The sequence below is a fragment of the Taeniopygia guttata genome, chromosome 3 (assembly GCF_048771995.1).
Source record: "Taeniopygia guttata chromosome 3, bTaeGut7.mat, whole genome shotgun sequence".
In the NCBI taxonomy this organism is placed as follows: domain Eukaryota; kingdom Metazoa; phylum Chordata; class Aves; order Passeriformes; family Estrildidae; genus Taeniopygia; species Taeniopygia guttata.
The window spans coordinates 28,285,476-28,312,740 of NC_133027.1; the positions used below are offsets into that span (position 1 = coordinate 28,285,476).

The 27,265-nt window shown below is 34.7% G+C and overlaps 1 protein-coding gene across 1 annotated transcript in view; it reads right to left on the reverse strand.

Annotated features, from left to right (window-relative positions):
• EYS (eyes shut homolog) overlaps nucleotides 1-27,265 on the reverse strand; it is a 765,693-nt gene that overhangs the window by 387,585 nt on the left and 350,843 nt on the right. The window contains exons 28-30 of the mRNA XM_072926499.1: nucleotides 22,732-22,903; nucleotides 22,132-22,210; nucleotides 9,536-9,735 (exon numbers count right to left, since the gene is read on the reverse strand). Coding sequence (XP_072782600.1) covers nucleotides 9,536-9,735; nucleotides 22,132-22,210; nucleotides 22,732-22,903 — 451 coding nt within the window. The remainder of the gene's footprint in view (nucleotides 1-9,535; nucleotides 9,736-22,131; nucleotides 22,211-22,731; nucleotides 22,904-27,265) is intronic.

Below are 27,265 nucleotides of genomic sequence, written 5' to 3' on the forward strand. Positions count from 1 at the left end.
CTCTGAAATCAGTAGAAGATCAGATAGAGAACAAAATGAGGCTGAGGTCTGACACTAAAATGGCAGTTCCTATGTTCCATTTTCTCTCCCGTAGTTCTCTAACACGTTAATGAGTACAGAGAACTATGTTTCAATATCAGACAGAAAGTTAAAGAAAATTATATCAACAATCAAAATAAACTTTTACTTCAGTGCTCAAACCCTGAAGAAGATTATTTTACAAGAGTTATTAATCTTGTTTCTATCATTAGTGCTTCCTAACTTATGGTTACTTCAGCATGAAGTAATTCAGGTGTACTCAGATGGAGAAAAAAAAATCTGTATTACCTAGTACTATGTACTACATTATCTTCTGAAAGGAAATGATTATTCCCCTGGGCTGAGCTCCCAGGAAAAGCACCAAATTCACCAGGGCAGATGAATAGAAACTGGGTGAACACTGGTGTTTAGCTGTGTCCTACAGAACTGAAATTGAGATTTTCCAGCATGAAATAATCAGGAAATAGCAAAGCATTTCAGGTAAACCCATAAAATAAAGAATATGTAATTCCAGTTACATTAATATACACTGTTTATGACACTTAAAAGAATTAAAATAGAATTACATTGTGTGTCACATTCAGGCATAGAACACAATGCCTTATATATATATATATATTTATATATATATATATATATATATATTTAAATTTGAGTAAATATAAATAGCATTTGTAATTACTAAAGGATATTATGGCAAAAAAGGATCATTCTCGTATTCCTACTCAGTCAGATGCACTTATTTATATTTATTTATAGAGTAAAATTCCAAGTTAGCAACAATCATATACATGCATACTGGCAAATACATGTGCTTGTTAAAAGTTGTATGGCTGCCCTGGAGACTAATTCTGAAATTTCCATTTTAAGTGCTGAACTTAGATGGAAAAGACATTTTATTTATTATTATTATGGGCTTTAAAATTACCAATTTACCTGGATAATACCCTCTTTTTTCCCTTCCTCTTTCTCTTATCTATGCCCTTGCCCATATCTACAAAGCAAAAATCTATACATCTGAAGGACAATGGGAGCTTGCTTTCTAAAAAAAAAACTTAATATATGCTCTAAATTCTTTCAAACCTACTTCATTTACTCACCTTGTTAAATGCACTCTACAGTTAAATTAAATAGGCATAAGCTACCTTGCCACTTCTTCAATAAATGCACTTTAAAAAGTAAAATAAATCAATCATTCAATCCATCAAATAAAACCTGAAGAAATTCTGTTGTTTTACTTAATGACCTGGAATAGACAGGCTTAAAAATTTTTTGTGCTAACAAGGTAAATGGACAAGTTTAGAATAAGCCTTTTTTATACAGACAAGTTGAAATGGTACTACATCTATCTTGGTCTTAAAATAAGGAGTAACATTTTTCATTGCTTTTTGATAGTTCATGTAAAACTTTTTATTGTAAAAAGTGAACATATCCATCTAATTATTAAAAAATACCCTCAAGGATTCTACAGTAAACTGTTGTCTTGTAGTCTGAGTTAGCAGACCTCATATGAAGCACAGCCTTTTTTTTTTCTCAATTTGATAGCTGTCACACAAGTACAAGGTATGAAATTTCTTATGTTTCCAAAATGCCAGTAAATTTGAATTCTGCAAAACAGTAAATAAGGGATTTTAAATAACATATTAAACATTGTCAGCTGTCACATTTTATGACTTGTTAATATAATGTAACCAAGTACAGTAATCTTATTTTTAAGTGATGTAAATTCTGATAGGTTTGTTGCTGCTTTTGTAAATAGTCACTATAAAATACTCTTAGCAGTGTATTTGTCATTTTTGTACATGTGCATAGAATATACATTTTAGAAAGAAAAAAGAGAATGCTACAAATATCACAAAGATTTGAAGATTAACAGCAAAAATATCAATAACGACATGTCTTTAAACCGCTTATAACATGCTTTAGCATTTCACATGTAATGTTGAATAAATAAGCAGCATATTATATCATAAAGTACTGTGAAATTTTAAATATTTATCTACGTCTTGGATTTTACTTAGGCATTCATGTTTTGGGTAAGTTTGAATTAAATATTCTCCGTGTATAACTAGAAAAAAAATAAATGTTCTGTTACAGGTACATTCCCACCTGCTCAGTCCCTTGTATAATGAGGATGTGAATGTGATTCCCACTAGCTATTTTTATTTGGTTTCTGTATCATAAAATCACAAAACAACTTAGCTATAAAAACAAAGCCAAAGCCCCAAACCAATATATACATAGGGTAGAGGCATCCTGTGTCTTTTAAGGCAATGAATTTTTTAAAGGTTTGCTTAAAAAATAGAATATAACAATTGGCAATAGCTATTCAGATGGAAGATTTAAAACGGTTTTATTCTGGGACTGGGCAGATGGGTGATTTGTATTAGATTTGTGTTTTGCTTTTGGGTGTGTTTTTATTCCTATTAGATTTTAGTGCCTCATTTCCAGACACTGCTGTCTGCATTTTTGTAGACAATGCTAATTCTCTAGCAGATTGTACTTTACTGTTGAATTTTAGAACAATAAAATGATAAGGAGAGTGGGTAATTTTAACTAGATGAAGTTAGTTGTTGTTGCCATTGTAAATATCACTAGTAAAGGCTGAGAAAAAAAAAAGAAAATACCACTAGAAAAGGCTGAAAAAATATAGAGCATGCATTTATTAAAAAAAATATATAGTCATGTTTGGGATATGTGTCTTAATGTCTTGCCTTTCTTCATGCTCTACTTTTACAGCTTCTAGTAATTTTCAAATTTCTATATTTCCCTTTTCTTATTTAATTAGCTAAATATCACAGTGGGTAATTAAAATTGTTTGATAAATTTGAATATCAAAACATGTAATCCACTTGAGTTACAGAATGACAATTTTCCTCTACCTTTGCCCAGAAGCCTCAGGAGACAGGTATTCTGTCAGGCATATTGTACACATGAAGCACCTTCACATACATTATTTGTCAGGTTTGCATACTTATTCCAAATCCTGTGATCTTGACCTTCTGGTTAATTTGCTAATACAGGCACAACCCCTCTAAAACAGACCTGTTGCCTCCTTATGACTATGGTAGATTACTTTACCCTTCATGCAACAGAATAAAAAAAGAGCAACATATAAATTAAACGTTCTCAAAAATATTTCTAAAATAATTCTGAAAAATAATTCATTTAGAGAATTACTTTTTTTTTAACTACCTATTAACCTTCTTTTGATTACAGTTACAGAACTATAATCAAAGTTTATAGTTCAAAGTATATGGGCATGTTAATAGCTATTAAATGCAGTTTATTAAAGTATTTTTTTATATTAGCAACTATAAAATAAGGACTATGATGCATTTGTTCTTTTTTCCCTTATATACTTGTCATGTAAGTAAGAAAAATATAGGACATGATATGTATTTTTATTACGCTATTTCATTTGATAGTGTTACAGTTAGTATTTTTCACATGAAGACAGCAGCATTTGTCATTATAACATGGATAAATAACTAGAAATTATGATTAACGTAATTTCATATTCTTATTTATCTGATGGTAAGAATAAGATTTTGATTAAATAAGAAAGTGTAATGTAATGAAAAATCATGTATACACATATTTATATGCATTTATATATATATATATAGATAGATAGATAGATAGATTGATTGATTGATTGATTGATATAAAATAATGATACATACAGTAGTATAGACACACATAGCATGCTAACTTTGTCTAACTATTCTCCATGGAAACTGCATCTTAGTGATCAGCCAGCTAATAATACTGAAACACCTGTGTTCCCTTTCCTCACAGCATCAATGAAAAGTTAGTTGCTTTTGTTATGGGAGGAAAAGAGAAGGAGAAAAAAACCCATGCCATTGTATAAATTACAGAGTCGCCCACAGCCTGGATACTCTGTGTACTTCTTGTCCTGTTGTGTTATTAAAGGAAAAAAGTGATTAAAAAGACTTGGAAAAGGGCAACAAGGATGACTAAAAGTTTGTGATGGCTTCTGAAGGAGGAAGGACTGGGAAAACAAGAAACCTTTACCCTAGAAAGGAAGAGGTATAGAGCAATGTGGAAGTGGCCCACAAAGACAAGGAAAGCTTGGCTTGGAATCATCTTTTAATTCTCCTTTTCCACACTAAAGATAGAATAAAGCTGGCAGCAGTTAAAATTTTTAAAAAGGGAGATATTTTTCCATGCAACAGATGAGACCTGTGGGTCAGTTTGCTGTACCATCTTGGCACAGAACAGCTGATATGGGCAGGGATCTGTGGAGATTGCCTAGACAAAGCCCTCTCCTCAGAGGAAAAGTTTATATATGTTCAAGGGAAGATGGTGCAAGTAGACACTCATTGACTTTTACTGAACAAATAAAAATAGGCTCAGGAAAACTCCCATTTGAGAGAACATAAGAAAGTACTGGAGGACAAATAATGTGCACCTTTCTTTTTTTTTCCAGTATCCCCTTATGGCCACTGCTGGAAATAGGGTTATATGGTTCTTCGATTGAATCCATACACACTTTCTTTTGTTTTCATGCAACCTAATGCACATACACACAATGCAAACACTAAAATATTAATGCTTCACTAAGTACTAGGTAGTCAATTATGAAATCATCTAAATCCATCTTGTTATCTACATATAAATGGAGTGACATCTGTTCTCATAGACGAAACAGTGTACTGCATATATATTCATAGCTCATATAAATGTGAGAACGTATTGTGTTATGACTTGCCAGTTTTAAGAGATTCTAATGGTCCAGTGATGCTGCTTCTTCCATATTAAAAAATTACTTGCTTCTTACATTTATTTCAGTGTACTGAGGAACTTAGATGCATAACTCTATGTAATGCATATTCTGCAACTTTGTTCAGACCTTGCAAGCTGTCTTTATGTAAATAAAATTAAAATTTTCAATTAGCAATCTTCCAGCAGAAGCAGGCTTTTTTCTGTTATCCAGCATACAAGACCTGAGTAAGACTCAAAACAAATACTTTACTATTAAATAACATTTTGAGTTGATGAGGGCACACAGCTCTGTAAATGTTCCCCATGTTAAGCCTTTTGAAATACAGGAGAACTTTTTGTATATTGCCTGGAGGTACAGTAGATATGAACAACTCCAAAGAATAGCTCTATTTCCTTTGGGGTAAAAGACTGAATGTGCAGTACTGATAAATCACATTTCTGCTTAAAAATGCTTAACAAATCCTAAACAAGTTTGATTCCGAAAAATAATTTCTTTGATACAGTTGCCTAGGTTGCCCTACAAGACTGCACTTCTAAGGTGTGAGAGGATGGATTGTGAGACAAGAGAGATAGTGTTGAAAGCAACCTCGCCCCTGAGGAGTTGCAGCTGTACTAATTACCAAAGAGTAGGAACAGCCTTGCCTTTAATAGGTCACAGCTGTGTCCAGTAAGGATTGGTGTTATAAAGCAGTGGGTTAGGTGGTTGAGAGGGAAGTTGGAGTTGTCTGGTTGTGCTGCTGTGAGGAGTAAGGGTTGGGTAGGTGTGCTATGAATAGTTAGGGTTAGGTGGTTGTGTTGAAGGAAGAGAAAAGGAGTCGGTGTTGTGAGAAGCTGCCCATGGGACCTCACAGAGAGAAGGTATGGAAGTTTTGCAGTAGAATGATAAAGTGATGGTGACAGTCAGTTCCCATCCACAGTCGACTGGTGCCAAGCACCGATGCTGACACTAAGGTCCCCCCACAACTGTTAGCTTCATACCAGTAGTATATTGTTTATCTTATACAAGCTCTAAGACAAACCGTCCTACATTACCATTTCTTATCTTGTATGATGTCTGCATACCACAGCCACAGAATAATACATCTTCCAGACTCCAGTTTTTTGTTGACACGACCTCGCCATGCTTGAATTATTTTAATTTCTTTCCTAGATCCCTGTAGAGGTCATAGCTAATTATGAGGACTGCTGCTCCTTACTCAAACAGATCAAGAAAATTAAAGCACATGGGTACTTGAAACAAGGTGCTCTAAAATCTAAACCCAGCTTCCTTATCAGTAAAATAGAAGAATAGGTGTGGTAGATAGGGACAGGCGAACGGAAGATCTCGGGATGTGATGGAAAGAAAGACCCTCCCCCCTTCTCCCTGCTTCACATTATCTATCACCCCCAGAGCATGTAACCACACCTAACCCAGTAGTTTTCCACTCCCGACTAACCTAGAGACCCTACAACCCCCCTCTGACGTAGCAAAGTCCCCCAAGACTATTTAAACCCATGAGATAAGATAATAAACGCTTTCGACCGTCCACCACATTGGTGTCAGCGTGTGTCGTTAGTCCGATTAGCCCGGACAGGCCGGGCTGCCGTGCTGTCGCCTTGCAACCAGGTCGCCGTTGCCTGCCATGAAGGCAACAAATAGGTAGGTAGATATCATAATGAACGTTTAAAAATAATTGCATTTTATTTGGAGGAAATGTAGAATAACATTCCTATTTTAAAGTTTTTTCCTAAGATCTCATGAGCTGATGGAAGAAAAGAATTTGCATTTTTTTGATCAGTAATTCTGTTCAACTATTCACACTTACCTGTCTTGAGTATAAGATAATCTTGTAAAGATGCTGCCAAAAAAGCTTCAGTTCTGAAAAAAATTATGTAGTCAAATACAATAAAAAAAAAAGGTTTTAAAAAGCACCAGTCCCCCTTTGTGAATCAAAAGATACGGTTAAACTTACTTGTGGTGCTACGCATCTCTCAGACCCACAAACAGCAATACATTAAATTATGCAAACCATATATGTTCTACCACCATTTACAAACCACATATAGTGCTGGAAAAGTCCAATGAAGCTATAATATTCAAGAATATAATCTAAGGCAAGACCTGTCATAGGACTGTTGACATTTTTTTCACCTGATCAGGCTGAAAGCACTACACAGGTAATCCTTCCAAGACTCTATGAATTCTGAACCTAATCAGCAGGAAGTACTGGAAATGAACATTTGAAAAAGGTCAATGCAAAAATTAGAGGGGAAGGAAGAATATTTTTTCTCATTATTATGCCTATATTTTGAAATCCCAAGCTAAACAAACTGAATGGTCTGGGACAAAAAGATGTAAAAGTGGAGATGTAAACAGTTTCTATTCCCCAGAATACTTGGAGCATTCCATGAAAAAGCTTTGGAATTCCTATTACATATTCATTATATCAATCATATGTTGATTGGATTAAATTGTCTTCTGAAAGGCCCCCTGAGCCCAATGTTATCTTTATTATTAATTTGCTGATTCATGCAGTGTTTATTGTTGTGGCAGCCAGCACCTTTAACTGAGAAGACTGAAATGCAAAGGAAGGTAGGTGGGCATCTTTTCAGATGGTAATCTGTTTCCTGAAGCACTGATTCAGTGGCAGTCTGCCCAGGATAGAACTGAATTACAACTCCCAGCATCCCTCTCATTTCCAATGAGTTGTTTTATTTTTAAACCAAGGGTTTGAAGATGGAGAGATATTTCAGATAACACACAATTCAAAGACTATCTCAAAGGGTATTTTTCATATTAATTTCACAAGCCTGTAGGGTTGTTCATGTAATTTATTCACACGTAATTCAAGGAAAGTTGAAGTGTTCATTGTATTACTGAGTAAAATATCACATACATCATAGATAAAACTGGCAGTGGTGCTCACAATTAAGACAGCCTGACACTTGCCCATTACTGGACCATTTTCACTACTTCCTATTTTTTGATCTACCAGCCACAAAATTGAAACATCCCAAGACATCCCGAGTCTTCCCAACAAGAAGACTCTAAGCAATACTGGATTAAAGTCCTTTTGCTGCCCATTCCACAGTGTGTAACAGGCATTAAGACTTATTATTTATTTGAATGTTTGTGTTGTTTTGCTAGAGTAGGAAATATTTCTCCCTTCCTTTATTTTTTCTGAATTCCACTTTTCTATCCTCCATATAACTCCTATCCTTCAGTTTGTACATGAGCAATGTTCAGACTGCTTAAAACATGTGAATGGAAGGGTACAAAAGGAGTCAGGTTCACATTGTAAGATTCACAGCACAGTAGCAAATCTGACTTTATGATCTTTTTATGTTTCTTACTTCTATTTGTAGACATTATTTGGAACTGTAGCACCTGCTGAATGATAAGAAAGGGAATTATGTCTATTTTCTAAAGCATATCAATATATGAGAGGAAATCAGCTGAAAAAGTCCTTTCCCGGGACCCCATCAGAAGAGACTTATATCAAATATGTCACTTCTTTTTTCAGGATCACAATTGTATCTTACATCAACCTACCTTACTGTAGTGTTATAACACTCATGAAAACCTTTGTAATCTTGGCAACACTAAAAATTCGGATTATAATTCCTTTCAGGTTCCCCGAATCTGGTTCCATGAAGTCCTCCTGATGGTCAGTGCTAGTCTCAAAAGTATGTGCAAGGTAAATATCCTTAAAATGTTTGGTGTAAAATCTCAAGCAGAAGAGGGGAAAAATATAGCCAATTTAATTTAATTCAGAGGATTCATCTGTGAAAGATGAAAGGGTGCTGCAGTACTTAAGCTTGAAAAAAGGAGTCTGGAGTGAACAAGAGCTGGGAAAAGAAACAGGAGAATGCACAGGATTGAATTTTCAAATTGGCCGTCAAATAATAATGAGCTAAACAGGTTATGAGACATCTGAGTCGCAACAGAAGTCTTTGTGCAGATAGTAACCCACTGCAGAATCAAGAGAGTGTGATCTACTTTAGCATATATTGAAAGCTCTAAGCTAAACCATAATATTTTTTGAGTTATCATGAGATAAACACTATTTAATATCTTAACCAATTACATAGATAATGGGATTAAGGGCATGTTCAGCCAGTTTCCATATGCCACCAAGCTGAGTGCTGCAGCTGATTCACTGGAGTATGGTACCCAGAGGGACCTTGAACATGTGATTTGATAGGAGAAGATATTTATGTTTCTCTCTTAAGAATGTTTATGAAATAAGTTCTCCGTATTTAATATTTCTACAAATGTAGCAATTGAAAAGGGACTTGGATATCAAGATATGACATAATAATGTAAACAGTTTATAAATTAGCCTAATTTTAAACCCATATTAAAAGTATGTAAGATATAAAATTGCATGAATTTAGGCAGAAGTCTAACAGCTGGAGAATGATGATGATGGATCCTAAAATGTTGTTTTGGATATGTGTCTGTGCACACATAATATGTAAATTACCTGTCATCTAAATTTGATTGCAAGTTCATTTTCCCTTTGAGTATGAAACACATGAGTACATACATAACAGTAACGCAATCATTTAAAGTATTTTAGGGTCACTTTATGTTAGATATTTCCACATATGTTAACCAGTGAATGGTTTAAGATAACAATATTTTTGACCATAAGATTAAGCACCAAATCCATTTGAGTTCATATAGTGCACATGGTATCAGTACTGCCCTGAAATATTAGCAAATCAATGTGTATTAACTTAAGCAATTAGTGTTCATACTAACCTGCAATTAAATGTTCTTCCAGGTCCGTCAACACATACACCTCCATTGTAACAAAGAACTGAGTTCAGTGTGGACTCACTGCAAACATCAACATCAACTTCACAAAATCTGCCAGTGTAGCCGCTCAGGCAAACACAAACAAATGCATTGATGGCATCTTGACAAGAGCCTCCATTAATGCAGGGAGCAGATTCACATTCCTGAGAAGAGAAATAATAATACATTGAATACACATTAATTAATCATTCAGCTCAACAACAAGAGCAAGAGACTGAATCTGGAGATTAGAAAAAATTATGGAACTCTTTTACTATCTGATAAAGAGAAATTTCCACTTTGGCACAATTTTTTTATTATAGAGTCCTTTGGTTACAACTCATACTAGCTATACTTGTTCCTATTCATTATTCTTGCAGATATGCAAATATAGCTTTATATAGGCAGTCTTACAAGCAAAAGTATGCAATCCCAATTATGATTAAATTTTTAAAGCATGTTTTTGAGCCACAGTCTTACAATTATTTCTTCTATTTTGTTACATTAGGGCGTACTGCTGTGGTAGAAACACAGTAGTAAGGCAATTATGGACAAAATAAAGAATTACTTACATAGATAAGTATATAACTGCACACAAGCCTCTTATCAGTATTTCCTGATAAATGTTTTCTCATTATCAATTAATGCCTAATATTGCAAATAGAAACATGTTTATGTGTTCACATAATAACAATTTCCTTTGATAAGGCTAATATAAAAATCATCAAATTCAAACCAGACAAATTAGCAGCAAGTTAATATTTCTCTAGAATTACAGGAGAGTTTAGTTAGTGCAATAGACAGTGCAAGAAATATGCATTTGCCCTTGATCACAGAAATGTAGTCTTTACCTGTGTCCCAAAGGAGTTGTATTTTGCAGTTGCAACCCAAATAGTCTAGCTAAATCCAGTATTTTAAATTTATTTTCACACTGCCATGACTTTAGAAGGTTTAATTCTTTAAGGATATCCAAGGGCACTCACATTTCCTGCAGGTACTACAGTAGCTTTGCCAGAATGTAAATGCAGATATCCATGGGGAATTGTGAGAAAACAACTTATTTTCCTATAAGCTCTCCAGCTGGGTGTATATAGGATGATTTATTAGTGAGCATTACATAAGCTAATTGAATTATATATCCCACAGGAAGATGGAGATCACCCTACAGACTGCCAAAATTTCTGTGTCTAGGTTCTAGAAGTAGTCTTTTGCTATATTAATTAATTTTTTTTTTCTGGCAGACAGTAATGTTCTTTTTTTCTTTAGAAAAAATCTAAATTCTCATTTTCAACTCTCTGATTTTTTTCTATTCCATTAATTTGTCCACTCTTCTTAATTTGTATTCACTTTTACTCCACACTACAAATCCAAAATTTATCTATTCTCATTAGCAGAATAAATTAAATCTACATTAATTAATGGATCAAATTTTTACTTAATTATGATTCAAAAGTTAAACAAAAAATACTGAAATCATTAAAGCAACTAAAGATAAATTCAAAGCTCAGACTAAAGTTCATAGTTCACTATCACAGTTGTACCAAGTTTCAAACAACACAAAACCTTTTTATTTTCTTCTGTGAAATGTTCTTTTAAGAACATTGTTCTTTTAAGAAGTTACAGTAAGCTAAATTTCAGACATTTTGAAGGAAAGAAATCACACCTATCACTTACATTGACATCAGTACACCCTGATGGGCTGCAGTTAAAAGTTTGTCATTAGACTTGCAAAAAACCAGAGCACACTATTACCAGATGTGTGTTAGTCTGCACTCCTCTTAATTCATGAAAGAAAATTTTGTCAGCGTAAAGACAGAACTATGTTAAAAATGCCACAAATAACTTTATCCCAAAGTTGATGAGCTACCACACTACCACCAAATACTATAGTTTGTAGCCTAAAGAACAAGAACATGAGATGACAAACCGAAGTTTCAAGACAACTGTTACCAAGTTTTAGATCTTAGATCCCACCAGAGACTGATTTTACAGCATGACGTTAGGAAATAGGTGGGTCTGCAGAAAATTCCCAGCTACCCTGATTATCGAAGACAAGTTCATTGAAACACCAATGCTATTTTCATTTTGTCTTCCTTTCTATAATAGGAGATTGAATCTTAACTATGACCCCTAATCAGACAGCTGCCAAATTGGAGCAACAATAGGGACTCACAGTCCTAGAAATGTTGTCTCTCATGTTGTCTCTCTTCTTCAGTAGAGTAGGAGAAAAATACCTTCTTGGTCACTTCAGTTACCCAGTTCCCAACCTACGAATATATAATTTTAATCTTTTCTTGCTTATAACTGATGAGATAAGGAAAATTGCCTCTGAATAACTAAGAAAAATGAAAACTACAAAAATAATATTCACAAACATGGGTCATTTTAGCTTTTCCAAAATATAAATTTGTTTATATATAAGAGTGTCACAAGTACCAACTTATTTATACTTAAATTTGTAGTTTCTATTTTCATGGAGTCTTTTCAATCTTTACTAAATCTGAAACTTCAATTTTAACAGGAATTGAAAAATACATAATTCTTAAGATTCAGAAACAAAATTTTGATCTGATAGCAAAACTCTTAAGACCTTGTGCAACTTCTACCAACAGTTTGCTAGCAATAAATATTTAGAAACAAAACAAAAAAAAGAACCAAAACCACACACACATAAAAACTACCCAAAAAACTATAAAACCAACCAGCCAAAAATAAACCACCACAAGAATAATGCCAAAATGAAATTCCTCCCAAAAGGCACAAAATTACTTTCACCTCTGAGTTGGACTTTTCAGCAGAATTATTCCATTTACAAAGCAGAGAACATGCTAAGACGTCCAGGGCCCACTGAGTAGTCATAACACTGAGAGATCACAAGGCAATAACATAGACAGCTTTGGCTCCCAGCTTGTTTTCTTCCTCAGGACTTTCTACAAACGTCCAGTACTCCTTTTAATTACTATTCTCTAAGATTTCTTTATTTTTTTCAAGCCCTACTTTCATTTTTAGTTTCCTCTGAGAACACTGGAAGTCTCATATGATGGGGTGCTTTCGGCTAGCCCAGCTGTGAGCAGGAGGCAGTGGGAGTGTTGGGTGCAGCTAAGCCCACAACCGGGGCAGTGGCAACGTGTTTAGGAAGTGTATAAAAATGTGCAGAAAAGCACTGGAGACAGGAGTGAGGAAAAAGTGTGAAAAAAAGCCTTGCAGGCTGAAAGATCAGAGAAAAATGGGGAGGCAGTGTCTACCAGGGGATCCCTGGGAAGAGTCTCAAGAAGACCATCGTGAAGCAGGTTGGCTCCTTCTAGCCCACAAAGGACAACACAGGAACACGTGGCCACACGGTCAGATGTGTGACCATCACACCACAGCAGGGAGATGTGCCCTAAAGGAGGTTGCAGCCCATGGGAGAGCCCATATTTGACCATGCTCCTGGCAGGAGCTGCAGCCCCTTGAGAAGAGACTCTGCAGAAACATGCCTTCTGGCAGGTTGGAAGAAAAGTCTTTTAGTTTTTAATTAACAGTAATTTAAATTATTCTTTCCTGGGCTGAATCTGCTTTTCTTGTGACAATAATCAGTGACCATGACCAATCTATCTGTCCTTATCTTGACCCACAAGCTTCTCTTCTTATTTCCTTACTCTTTCCTGATAAGGAAAGTGCAGGAGTGGCTGTGTAGATTTGTGGCAGCCAGACAAAGGGAACTCACCACACCTGGGTGTTCATAGGCTGTACAACTTTCTTTTCTGTCCAAGCAGAGCAAGTAACCTGTCCAAATGGAGCCGTAATGCCTAACTTTCCTGTGGCCATCATTGCCCTTTTTCCCTTTCTGTTTCATTTGTTCCATTCAAGGGCAGCTTCAGTCAAATCAGGGCTACAGCCACGCACAGAGAAGGAAACCAGGACAGAAAAGCTACTCCTATGGCCTTTTCTTCTCATCTTCTTGTTCTGAAGGGGTTTGTTGCTTGCACTGTCACCAAAACACCCCAAAATGCCCCACCCTTATTGACTTCAGTTGAGGTGCTCTGTTTATTCCCAAACCTTATTCACATGTGTAAGAGATACCCAGCACTCACACTTTACAGCATACCAGTACTCCCCTTCCCAGCTTATCTTTCAAAACATGGATGGCTTTTATAAGCTCCAATGCAAAGAAAATAAATTATTAAACAAAATAAAAATTATGCAATTGTAATAATTCATATAGAGTTTTTATCAACTCTTCACTAGTCTGACACACTTTATTCTCATCCAAATATCTTTTTAATTTTCTCACATCTGACCTCCTAGGAGTAAAGCATGAGGGGTTACTTTCAGTAGGTATTTCTTATTCTGAGTTTGTTGTTTTTTTGGTTTTTTTCTGTGAAGCATGGACTTTCTCCATCTTGGAGAAATCCTAACATGGAATCCTTTGAGTTTATATGTTTTTAACAGGCAATGAACTTGAAAAATATTTAAAAATTATAATGGGCAAGCTGTCAACATGAGCTCTCTATGGAAAAAATGGCTAATTCTACCCTTAAGTCTTCAGAGAGGGGAACTAAGACTTAGACTTTGACTTACCAAGACAGGTGATTATTTCTCTTTTTATGGTTAGTGGAAACTGAGACATTGTGCCAAGTTCTAGAATCTGTTTACTACAAAGCATGTAAAAAATGTAAACTATAACATGATTTAAGTACTAGAAAAAATACTTCACAATAAGTTAAATCTAAGAAAAATAGCAACAGAATTTTTAGGATAGAATTTTTTTTCAAAACCATTATTTCATCATATATATAATTTTCACATGATACTGATAAAAATATAGTAGATAATGGTTAAGCATTATTAGACAAATTTATGGAGTATAGATCTGTTTCTAGCTATTAAAAGCAATAATCCATGTGAGTTCTTTGCTATAAGAAATTCCAGAATTCTTGATGTCTCTATGAGTGTTCTCAGGTTTACATAATCAACAAAAAAATTGAGAGAGAAAGATAATGGCAATGTACAGTAATTTTCACAGAAACTATTATAAATTGAGTATTTAACTCCCAGAGAAAGTCAGTATGAAAATAACCACTGAGATTCCCCAAATCCAGATATATCCAGCAAGAGATAAGGTTCAACTTGACTGTTGAGGATCAGTCACTGTAAAACTGCTAAATGTTGAACTTCCACCTCATTATGTTTTAAAAGAAAGGCTTGAGGCGTCTCTAAAACATATGCTCCAGGCAAATAAAAGTTAAATACAAATATTAATTTCCATGGAGATGTGAATGGAAAATACATTCTTCTATTAGGAGAACAGAATGGAGATTTTCTGGATTTATTTTTACTAAACTGTGTTTACAGTAAATGCAAGTCCTTATTGATTTTTCTAGCATAGCAAGGCAATTTAAAAATCAAGGCAAAAAAGTGAAAGAATACTGAGATTTCTAGTTATGCAGCTCTTTTAAAGGTAGATTTTTTTAAGAATTCTTAGTTCTAACAATGTCATACAAGATACACTACATTTATTAGAGTGCAATAATTTATTATTTCTTCACTGTATTTCCTGTTCTCTGAATGTCATGGTATAGGAAATCTTGTTTGTACTAGGAAGAAAATGACTGTCCCTTAAGAGAGTCCACCTTGGCATGGCACAGTTCACTGGTTCTTCTGGCAGGGAATTGTTCTGAAGCTGGGACTCTTAACAAGTGACCTGGAAAGGCACTTTGCTCAAGGCATACTACTTCCATATCCAAATCTGTGTGTCTATACTGACATCTGTCTTTGGAAGTGAAGTTATTCTGTCTAAGAAAACCCAACTTTCTACATATTTCATTATATTATCGCCAGATTCACAATCCATAGCTTGAAACAGTTCTAAGGGAACACATTTTGGCAAAGTAATAAAAATAGTGAAAATCCACTATTTTTCAAAATAACATGTCTATTAAACACTACTTCTTAAAAAAAGAAAAAAAAAAAAAGAGGTGCATTTTGGAAGTTAGGATTTTTTAAAAATTATTTTCCAGCAGAAAGGACTATTTTCCATTAGTCTGCCTTGGAAATGCTGATTAAAAATATAAAATTATTTCTAACTAATCTTTAAAATATATTTCTATAAAAGACATTCAATACAAAAACAAAAGTAAATATAGACTTATTTTTATTTAAGTGAAATTGTGTTTTGTATCAAAAAAGTAATTATAAAGTGGAATAATTTGTAAGAGAGCTCATTCAAATCCACTATGGTGATTTCGGGGGGAGTTAAGGGGAGAAAAGAAAGGAATAAGAAAGAAATTTAATTGTATATATTGCACCGCAAAAGAAAGATGCTTTCAAGAGGCATGCTTCCATTCACTTAATGATAGGACAACACTATTTTCAGGTCAAAATTGAAAGTTTTTAATAAGCAAGAGCCAAGTGGCTAAGGGTTTGGAATGAAATAAAAAAATAAAGCATGCAGAAAGTAAAAAAGGCTGTAAATAAATGCTTTAGAAGCTAATTCATGTTTTAAAACAAAGTTTTTTACATACAGAATATAATATGCATATGTTTTTAATGCCTGCTGAATCTAGATTTTGAAAAAACATCTAATTTTACAGTGTATATACTTTGGGTTAAATCTCAGTAGTATTGATGCCATATAAAAGTGTGAGATTTACATTGAGACCTTTCGATGACTGGTCCAGATATATTTCTATTTGATGTTTAACAAAACTATAAATAAAGTGTGTTTTTCTAACAAGTAAAATTATTACACTTTCTTTTTGCAGTTAATGTAATCATGTATCCATTTTGTTTAATTATTTAGTTCCAAAACCTTTTTCTTTTGGTAGATGGAACATATATACAACATCTTGAGGACTGATCAGGGAAAATATGGGTTGACCTTTCAGAATGTTGTTTTTTTCCTAAATAATTCAAAAGGAGTTCAAAATGATAAGAATGTTTTGCCTTGAAATTTTGTGTTATGAGCATAAGGAGAATAGAAAAAATAATGAAAATAAATCTAATTTTGTGACAATAATACAAAGCAGGGTCATACTGGATCAGGACAGTGCTCCATCTGGCCCAGTATTCTGTCTATTATAGTAATGGAGGGAAAGCCACTTTAGCAAAATCTATGTCCCTTGCATCCTCCCTTTAGCAAGCAGAACCATCTAATCAGGCAGGATAAACTGTATTTCCCTGATTGATTCATTTAGCATTCACTTATGAACCTGGTGCATAAGTTTTCTTAACCTACCAAGAGATAAGATGACTCCCCAGCTTTTGGGGCAGCAAATTCTAGGTGTTCTCTGCTTCCTCTGAAAGAAAGTAGTTTGGTTTCTTCCATATATAACTCTTTTTATTTTTATCATGTACCCCGAAGTGTCTGTTGCTCACTACAGAATTTGGGGAAGTGATTTTCCATTTATCTTCCTCTGCAGTGGTTTTCTAAATCTTAATTACATTTCCTTCTGCTTTCCCCTCTTTAAAGGGAACAGTTTCCAGCCTTTAAATAACTCCTTATATGTCAGCTAGGCAATTCACATAATATTTGTTACTCTCTGTAGCTTCTTCTTGCACTCCTTAAGGTTCAAGGTCCAAAATTGTGCACAGTAACCAATCTATGAGCCCACCTTGGTTTTATGCAGCAGGGAAATCATGTCCTCTCTCTTGTTCCTCATGCTTTTCCTGATTATGCCCAGCAAGTTTTCTTGCTATGCTTTGCTGTGACTGTCGATTGAGACAATTACTTCGCTGTCAATATTTGTTCCAAATCTTCTTTCCTGAATTGTAACTGACAGCTGAATTCAGTTGAGGATGAATTCAATGAGGATATTTCTCCCTAGAATATTACTTTACACTGAAGGTTATCTGCCACCTTCTCCCTCTTTCAATTCTGTGAGGTCCTTCTGGCATTTGTCAAATGCAAAGAATTCACTAAGCTTCTCTCAAACCCCGTTTGAGTGCACATTTTTGCACTTTCACTGTCAAGCAATCCCACCTATTCCCTGCTTCCAGACTTTGATAGATGTAAATAAGTTTTTATAAGTTAGAGTGCTCTTTTAAAGACACTTTCAAATTTTTTGTTTAGGTTTTTGAAGTTCCTACCAACATTTGAATTAATATGTTTTGAAAAGCTTTCTATTCTTTCCATATATGCAAGCACTCCATTTATTAAAATGTCATTTTTTTCCTTGTGATAGTCTTAAGTTTCTTTCTTAAGCCAGGCAGGGGCTTTGAACCACTTTGCATTCTTCAGCTATAGCACACATTTTACCTGGGCTTTTAACCATATTTGTTTAATAGCTGTTAATATGCCTGTGTGCCTCACTTTTACAAAGTTTATTTTCCTGAAACTGAATATAATAATTTAATATTCCTGGGCTTTAGGATATACTCTCTTGCTAGAGTATCTGTCATGCAAGATCATACTATGATATCAGTCAGTAGGATTTTCTCATGTCAAAGATTATAAATATGCCTGTCAGTTGAATGTCCTCAGAGGGCTTAGCACTTTGGGGGTTAAACTCCTCTTCAACATTCTTTTAGGTCTCACCCATTTCTTTTCTTCACCAGTCTATATTATCTATTTTTCCTATTACTTTCTATTTAAAATACTCTAATTCAGTCACTCTGACTTAAAATAAACTTCCTATGTCGTGGCCAGATGTCTCTGAAGTACTACACACACTGAAATTGTCCCATGGGTCTGTAATTACAGATATTGTGTTTTGCAGAATAAAGTGGGTATCTCGCTTTCTTCCTAGATGCAGTCTATCTGCATCTTGTGCATAAACCACATTTTTTTTTTTTTAAGTGTTAATCTTAGTTTAGCTTCTTTCAAGAAATTACTTACTTTACCAAATGCTTTTTAAACTAGTAAGCAATAGGTAAAAATACTCAGGAGTGTGAAAAATCTCAGAGAGACATGAAAAGCATCCACCTTATCTGAAGGTCTTTGTACACCCATCAATGTTGGCAATGCCCATGTCCTTTGTCCAGTCTGGCTGGTCCTGATGAATAAATATTTATTTGCTTGAAGTAGCCTCGGCATGTGCATAAGCTGTGGTGCGTTTGCACAGAAAATTAGCTGACTTTCCTGATTTACCACTTGTTTCTATCTTTTATGAAAATAGAGAGGAAAGATTGGTAAAACCAGATAAAATAAAAAAAACTAGGATGCAGTCTGATCACAGCTTTCTATTAGATAGAAGTCAAAACAACAGCAAGATGAATATTCTCTTGTGTAAAGACTCAAAATGCTTTTTGCTTCTTTTTTGACAGGATGAGCCATCTTAACTGAGCATGGAAGAAGCACATTTGTCAATCATGTCTCATCCATCATAGTAAAGAAACAAGTCAAAAAAAGTAAGAGGCAATGTCTAACCATTATGGCTATTACTGCACATATTATTATTCTATGTTTATCAGAGAGGAAGAATTGATTTTCTGTTATGTACATTCATTTTATAATTTCAAAAATACGCAGATGTCAAAGGAAATAATGTGTATTGAAATTGATTCATATAGTGCATATATTTTTACTGTTCCTTGTTTTTGAGTGAATTCCATAAATGAAAAAGCAATGAAAACTGCAGTAGATAGGGAACTTCCAATATACACACTCCGTAACTGATATGCAAAAGCTATAGGCCAAAACTATAAAGATATATAGTGCTTATTTTGTACCTACAAGTATTAGACTACTAGATAAAGTTTTGAAGTGTATTTTCTTGAAAACTGATGAAAAAATCCAGGGTAAAAAAGTAAAGAAAAAAGATGCAAGCATGCCTGAGGAAATACATATACACACATAAATAGTATTTTTAAACTGGATATTTGAATCATCTTAGTTGCTGACCTTGTAATGGCCACCCAGCCATTCTCTCACTCTCCCTCCTCCTACATGACAAGGAAAGAAAAGAAGATGACAAAGCTCCTAGTATGACAAGGACAGAGAGATAACTTACCGTTTACTGTAACAATCGGGAAAATCAGACTTAACATGGGTAAAATAATAATTTACATTCAACTAGAAATAGACCAACAAGAAACAGAAAGAAAAGATAAATCCACACTCCATTTCTTCCCAGGCTCATCACTCTATTTCAAAATGTTCTACTTCCTCATTTCACCCTGAAAAGCTTAGATGGGGGAGGAGAGAGGGATCTTAGTTCACACCAGCTCCTCTCTGCTGCTCCTTCTTTCTCCCACTGCAGAGTGGGTCCTCTTTATGTGCTGCAGGATGAAATTGTACCTGCATGGGCTTCTCTCCATGCATCACAGTTCTTGCCTACAACCTGCTCCTGTTGGGGCACTCCATGGGCTGCAACACTCAGGCAATATTCACATGTTGCAGCTTGGAGTCTTATGTGGGCTGTAGTGCAGATGTCTGCTCTGGCATGGTTCTCTCCATGAAGAACTGGCAAATACCTGCTCCATCATGATTCTCTTCAGCAGCTACAGCTCCAAAAATCTCTGCTGCAGCATCTCAAGCTCCTCTTCCCTCTCCTTCTTCAATGGCATTGGATACTGCCTGGTTGTTTCTCACAATTCTTTCCCCCCTCACTCCTTTGTCTGCTGAACTGTGTTTTCTGCTCTTTCCTAAATATGTTTCTACAAAGGTGTCATCATCTTAAGTGAGAGGCTCAACTCTTCCCTGCAGTTGGTTGGGTGGAGCTGACTCAAATAGGTTGTTTCCACCCTGGAGCAGCCCCTGGTTTGTTGTCACAAAAGCAACTCCTGCAGACCCCCTTCTAAGGAGAATCTTGGCTACTGCACCAAATGAAATTGCATAATCCTTAATGTAAAAAAGTGTACTTTCAAATCACAAAAGAAAGAAAATGATATATATATATATGATTAAATCATTACTATTTTTTAAAATGAAAGTGGCTGAAGCTACTCTAGAAAAAAAAATTACATAGCATAAGCTACTATGATTATCGCTTTATACATACCCCTACATAGTCAGAAAGCCTAGCTGATCACTGTAAGAGTTGCATAGGTCTGACACAGTCTCACTGGCACTTAAAAAATATCTTTTATGTGTATCTTTTATGTTGATTATAGATTCACATAGATATGATATATGTCTGACCAGCATGTATGCAATGCTAGAAACTTTAAAATATGACATTTGCAGCAAAGTGTAATCTGGGAATCATAGTGCATGCAAATTGAAAGACTATCAAAAAATGAAGTTGTTACTCTGACAGACTTATCTGTCAAAGGTATATGTATATTGTTTCTTCCTATGAGTTTCTAAGCTATGCATTTTCAAACATCTCGCTATGAAATATGATTATCTTTTGAATATAATTTTATGATGTTTTCTACAGGTCATTTAATCTCTTGTTCTCTTCAAATGGAAAAAAGTGTAAATCATGGATGCTTCAGAAGAAAATATTACCCAAGGGTATTCTGTATTAGCATTTGCAACAGCTGATAAACATACAGATTTGCAATATCATATCTTATCATATCATGATGGGCATTCTGTAGAGCTGGATTACTTATTTTCTGTCTTTTTCTTTCTGTAAAAGGGTTTGGAAGCTAATATACCAGTAAGAATTACACCTTATGTGTGACTTTCATGGATTGTCAACAGAAGAATTATGGACCATACTTCCTTTATGTAATATGACACATTTTTAGTTATATAGTATTTCAAGCTGTAAATAAAAATTATGAAATGTCCCTGCATTCATACATGAGTTAAAAAGAAGTTTCTATAACATTTTGGAATGTTTTTTGACAACTCAGTAGCGCAATATTAGAAGCCAGATAGCCTGAAGGAAGGTTCATGCCAAAATTTCTCATGCCAGTTTTTCTCATGAGACCAAATACATTTGAAAGGATCATATCCCAAGATCATATTAAACTCCATTTGGCAGAAAACCTAAAAAAGTCTAAATCAGTTCAATACTTTCTGCAAAGTGTAGTCACTATTGTAAACTCTGTTCATTGTTCTGCCAGATGTAATCACCTTCTACAAATTGGTTTGCTGACCCTGGGAATCTACACAACACAAATTTTTATATATGGATCTGTTTTTGACCACAACCATTCCCCATGAGAACATAAAACTATTAATGAACTTCAGAGGACTAAGTGGGCAGTGTATTTAGTACCCCATGGTTTTATACCATAGAATTCTATTACTGCATGGTTTTTGAAATTTAAAGACAAGTCATGGCAACTCTCAGTGTAGAACATTGTACCTTGAGGTTTACTATTCAAATATGCAGCTAAACTGCAGCAAATGAGACTCAAACACACAAATTAGGTAATTATACTATTCATCCCAAACTGAGGTACAAATGATATTCAGGTAATGTCGGCTTAGCTTGCTATAGCTTTCCAGATTTATCATTCACACTTCATTTTTAAACTTCTTTCGACATTTTGTTAAGGGTCTTTTATAATGCACTGTCATGTAAGCAAAAAGAAATGCACTTTTCAGAACGGATTTTAGACAACTGAATTTCTGTCATACATTTTCTATATACTGGCTTCAGAGGTTAACTAAATAAAGATAAGTTTCAATGACATATCACCCTTTCCTCTATAATTAAAAAAAAAATAAATTGAAAACATACATTAATATTTATCTCACATCTTGAGCTGGTCCATCCAGGTTCACAAGAGCATTGATACCCATCAATGAGATCTATGCATCTGAAATACAAAAGAGTCCTATTTAGCTCTTTAGTTGTAGTTCCAGATTCAGCACTAGCAGTATCATTCCATGCATTTCAAAATAGTAGTCTGATGTAACCTACTATAATCCATGGTACTTTTCAATAGTTTTATAATGGATTTCAAATGTGCATATTGTGGGTGCTGAGGCATTTTGTAAGGATTTTGATTGTCACATTAGAAGAAATCTTCTCATTTCAACTGTTGGCATGTAACAGGTAAAGATTTTCTCTTAAGTATATTAAACACTAATTAATCCCCACTTACTGAATACTAGTTATGGTAATGAACAAAAATGCAGGAGAAATTGAGATAATGTCACTATATTACATTAGATTAAGCAGGCAGCATCTGTCATCTTTAAGTGCACTTGTAGTCTTACTTTATGGAAGAACATAATTAAAAGCAAATTTATCAAACTTCCCATATCATTAAGTCTTGAATATTGTTAGTTAGGTACATTATCACGGAGATAATAGTAGTTAAATAAAAATAGGCACCTTCCATGAAGACAAGGATTTGGCAAGCATTCATTAATATTTATTTCGCAGTTTGTTCCAGTGAAACCTTGCTTACAGTGACACTTGTAGGAACTGATGCCATCAATGCAACTTCCATTGTTGAGGCAAGGAGAAGACATACATTCATCTATATTTACTTCACACCTATGACCTGTTTAAAAATCCAGAAAATGCAATTAAATGTTAAATTCTAAACTCAAACCAAGTAACACAATATTTATTAATATTAATATTTCCACATAATTGATTTTAGTTACATAGACTGTTCATATAGTTCATGATAGTCATCAATAAAAATATCTCTCTGGAATTACCTATAGTGTAAATACCAAAAAGATAGTTATATTGACATACATCATGAAAAATGACAAATATATAGTGATGACATCTGTTTGATATTTGATATTTGAGTGCTGCTTGAGAAGATTAAAAATTCAATATACCAATTTATGAGAATTGAGTAGTTTGAAAAAATGAAAAGGAAGGACACAGAATTTTGTGGAGCAATAAAGTTAAATATTTTCTACCTGGAAAATAAAAACAAATGCATGATAAAGCAATTGGTTGCTGAGAACACACTAAAAAATGGAAAATAATAATAAATTAGCATGCTATACTAATTTACACATGATATAGAAAAAAAGAAAAAGAAATTTGGTCTTTCTCTGCAAGCTGAAAATTTGGTATCCTTTTGAAAATAGAAAAAACTGAGAGAAAAGGAGAGATTTCCTTTCAGAATTGCTCAGCAGCACCTAGTTCTCATGTTCAAGTCAATTTTGGTATCAAATATTATAAGACTACTGGAAACTACTTGTGACCATTCCATGAGATTTCATAATAGACAGATGTGACTCAAAATATCAATTAATAGGTTTATCATATGAATAACCAATAATTAAGTCAATTATGTATATTAAGAAAAAATCTATAGCATAAATCTAAGAAATGAAAATTAACAAATTAAACTTGAACAGAAATACTAAAAACCATATTACGGAGCATTTTTCAGTTACAGAAAGAAAATAAATTGTTTGTTAAATAATTTCATATAAATCTAAAAACATACTTAAAAATAGTAACTGACTGCAAAGAACAAGTAATCATTTTGTCACATTGACATCAATCTTGTGAAAGGCATAACGTTCTTTCAACATAATTTTAGCATTGTCTCATTCAGTCTCTTATGAGTAAATAATCTGTTAAGAAAAGTTTCCTATGAGTTGTGCATGGAAAACTAGGGCTGAAAAGGTCACTGAGCTTGTTTTTGTTGATTTCATCTTAAGTAAGATTTATTATAACGTAGTGACTAATGCCAGAGATTTAGATTTTCTATTTCTATTGTACTTTGTGTCAGTAATAGACTTATTTCAGGCAATTATTTCACCCATAGCAAGTCAAATTCAATTGGTGCTGATTAGACTGCAGTAAATTTGAAAGATTGCCACCTATTTTGAAGTATCTTTTTCTTTGTTTAGACAAGGTTTGATTTCCACTACAGAGAATGTTATAAGATAAGATTAGACTAGAGGAAACAAAGTAATTAAAACAATTAAAAAATTTAATTTCCTCGGTTTAAAACTTTGACAACCTTTGTTTTCATTAAATATCAAATAGGGACCTTGGATACATATGCATGGCTCTTCAGAACTATATTTTCCCATTTAATTTAAAAGTGAATACAAGAACCAGAGGGATAAAATATAAAAACATCACCTGTAGCTTGTACACTTATTTAGATATTTGAACTTTACACTGGTGCATGACTTCTTTCTTCTCTTTATTTGGAGGAACATAATACTGATACTTTCTTATTCCCCAGTCTTAGGCTCTACTTGGCTTTCCCTTTATAACTTTCCTGCTTCTAGCAGGAAAGGCTGCCAGCAGTAGCCTGGGAGTGGTGCCCAGACACCCCAGACCCTCCAAATCCCCCATGCACACAGAGGGCCATGGTTTGTCAGGCAGTGACAGGTGGGGAGTGTCACCCCCTCTCTAGTGGGGCCACCCCAGAGCTGAAGCTGGAACAGAACAGGCAGCAGCCACTGGCCCCAGCACAGGGGTTAAACCAGCAACTTGATAAGCCGTGGCAAGGCTGAGCCTTTGCACTGCTGGATCAGTGCACAGCTGGGGCATCCCCCTGCTGAAGGCAGAAATATTTACTAAAATACAAAATGAACTAATCAAGCCACACCTAAAGATATAGCAGTTAAGAATTAAGATTTAGTTGACAGTTGAATAAACTTATAAAAAGGGATATAGAACAAGATAAACCTGAAACCATGCAAGTAAGTCTATTAATTCATGTCTGAATATAGGAAACATCATAAGAAAATTAACATAGTTTTCAATATTTCCAGAGGAAGCAACATCACAGCGTCACACTATAGCCGGACAAGCTGCAAAGATCAATTCAATAATTTAATATGAAATATATAAAATACATTTACAACTTACACAAAGCTCAAAGAAATATCATGGAATCACAGAAGAATAGACTGGCATTATGATATGTAGTGCTTCTTTGGGGTGTTCTCACACCACAACTTAGCTTAACTCAACATTAGAGCTGCTTAAATGTTCCTTTATCTCAGTATTTGTAGCAGAGAAATTTGTGTGGAAATTGAGATTTCGATCCCCTGGGCCTTGGTAACTCTTATAAACTAGACTCCTTTAAAGCACGCACAATGACATACTGAAATATATTCAAAAATCCCTCCAGTTACACTGGATGAAAAGTACAAAGAGTCTCCTAGTAAGCAGTAATAGGGAACAACGCTAACAGCTCTGGAACTCTTAGGAGTGTTTGTCACTTATCATGATTTTAGCATGGCTTTGACACTGTCTCCCACAATATGCCTGTACCCAAGTTAGGACTTTATGTTGTGGAATGGTGGACAAGAAGATTAGTAAAAGGTTGGTTGTGGTGAATTGATCATATTCTAACAGAAGACCTGTTAGAAAAGGAGTATCTTCAACTCTTAGAACACTGGAAAGCTTAAGTTTGATCTTTAGTCATAAAACCTGAAGAAAACTTTGCATGCTGCAGATTCTTCCATGTCTTTTGTCACAACGTCTCACACCCTACTGAGAAATAAGTCCACTTTTTTATTAGCCTTCATTTTGCTCCCAAAGTATATATAGACATCTTCCTTATGGCTTTGCACATTTTCTCTATTCTCAGCTCTAGTTTAGCTTTTCCTTCCCTAATTTCAATTCTATACACTTAGGCAATGACATAATATTCCTCCTAAGCAGTCTATCCCTGCTCCTTTCACTGAATGTGTGCTTCCTCTCTACATCTGAGCTCAGTCAGATGTATTCATCTGTTTCTTATTCATGGAACACTCTATTCCATGAACAAGAAGGAGAATGAGTGAAGCAAACCTGCCACCAGACTAAGACTTAACTGTTTAAAGTATATCTTAAGGCTCTACTTAATAGGCCATAAGTCACTTGGAGAGGAAAAAGAATGTTTGTGCGCTGACCTTAGATCCCGGGAAAGACAGCTAGCAGTCCTGACTTGTCACTTCAAGCCAAACACTCAATGAGGTTACACCTTGCTGTTCTAGGTTCTTTCTGGCCTAGGAAATCTTTGCTGAATAAATAAGCTCAACAAGTCCAGCAAAAGTGCCTCCTCCTTTCCTCACAAATCAAATACAGCACAGACATTACAGCACTTCTCAGGAAAATTCATAAAGCAAATTTGTGCCATTCTTATGGTGTGTTCATCAAACGTAAAGTTTCTACCATTCCCCAAACGTATGTAAATACTCTAATATTAAAACTAAAATACAGACACCACAAATTCTCCATTTATTAGAGAAATGCAGATCTGTCAGTCTGCGTGTTGAATTTGTTCTCAGTGTGCCAGTCAGTTTTGACCTCTTTACATGTAAGCTGCCTCTTGCTTTAATATCTCAAGGAGCATGTCATTAGATTCCTCCTGTCTGACTAAATAAGTGGTCACTTCAGTTAGTAGTGTAGTTACTCTTCTTCCACTGGATATCAATAGCAAGAAATGCAATGAGGCTTGAGGAGTGCAGATGCAATCACTACCAGAGCTGACTGGCAGTACAAAGCTGTAAAAGCAGCAGGGAAGGTCAAAAAGACAAAGTAAACTGTTCTCCCTTTTAACTGATTAGATTTTGTGGGACATTTTTGTTGGGTGAACCTATTGTATGAAAAGTGAAGCAGTTTCCCTTGTCACATAGATAAGATGAACAGCAGGGTCTGAGGTTGATGATAAGAAAGACTGGGCCTCAAAACTGACATAAAAGATAAAATACAAGCTGAGTTATTTAAGCCAAGATTTTGACTTCATTTAACGTATAACTTAAGTACACACTTAGTCACTTCCACATGTCAGTTTGTACTCATAGGGAAGATAAGAAAGAGAGATCTTTGCTTAACAGAATAACTATTTAAAGCTACAGAGTAATTACTGCTCTGCAGAAATGACTGAATTCACTGACTTCATGGTACTTAGTCATTTTTTGGCATCTTTTGGATGATAGCC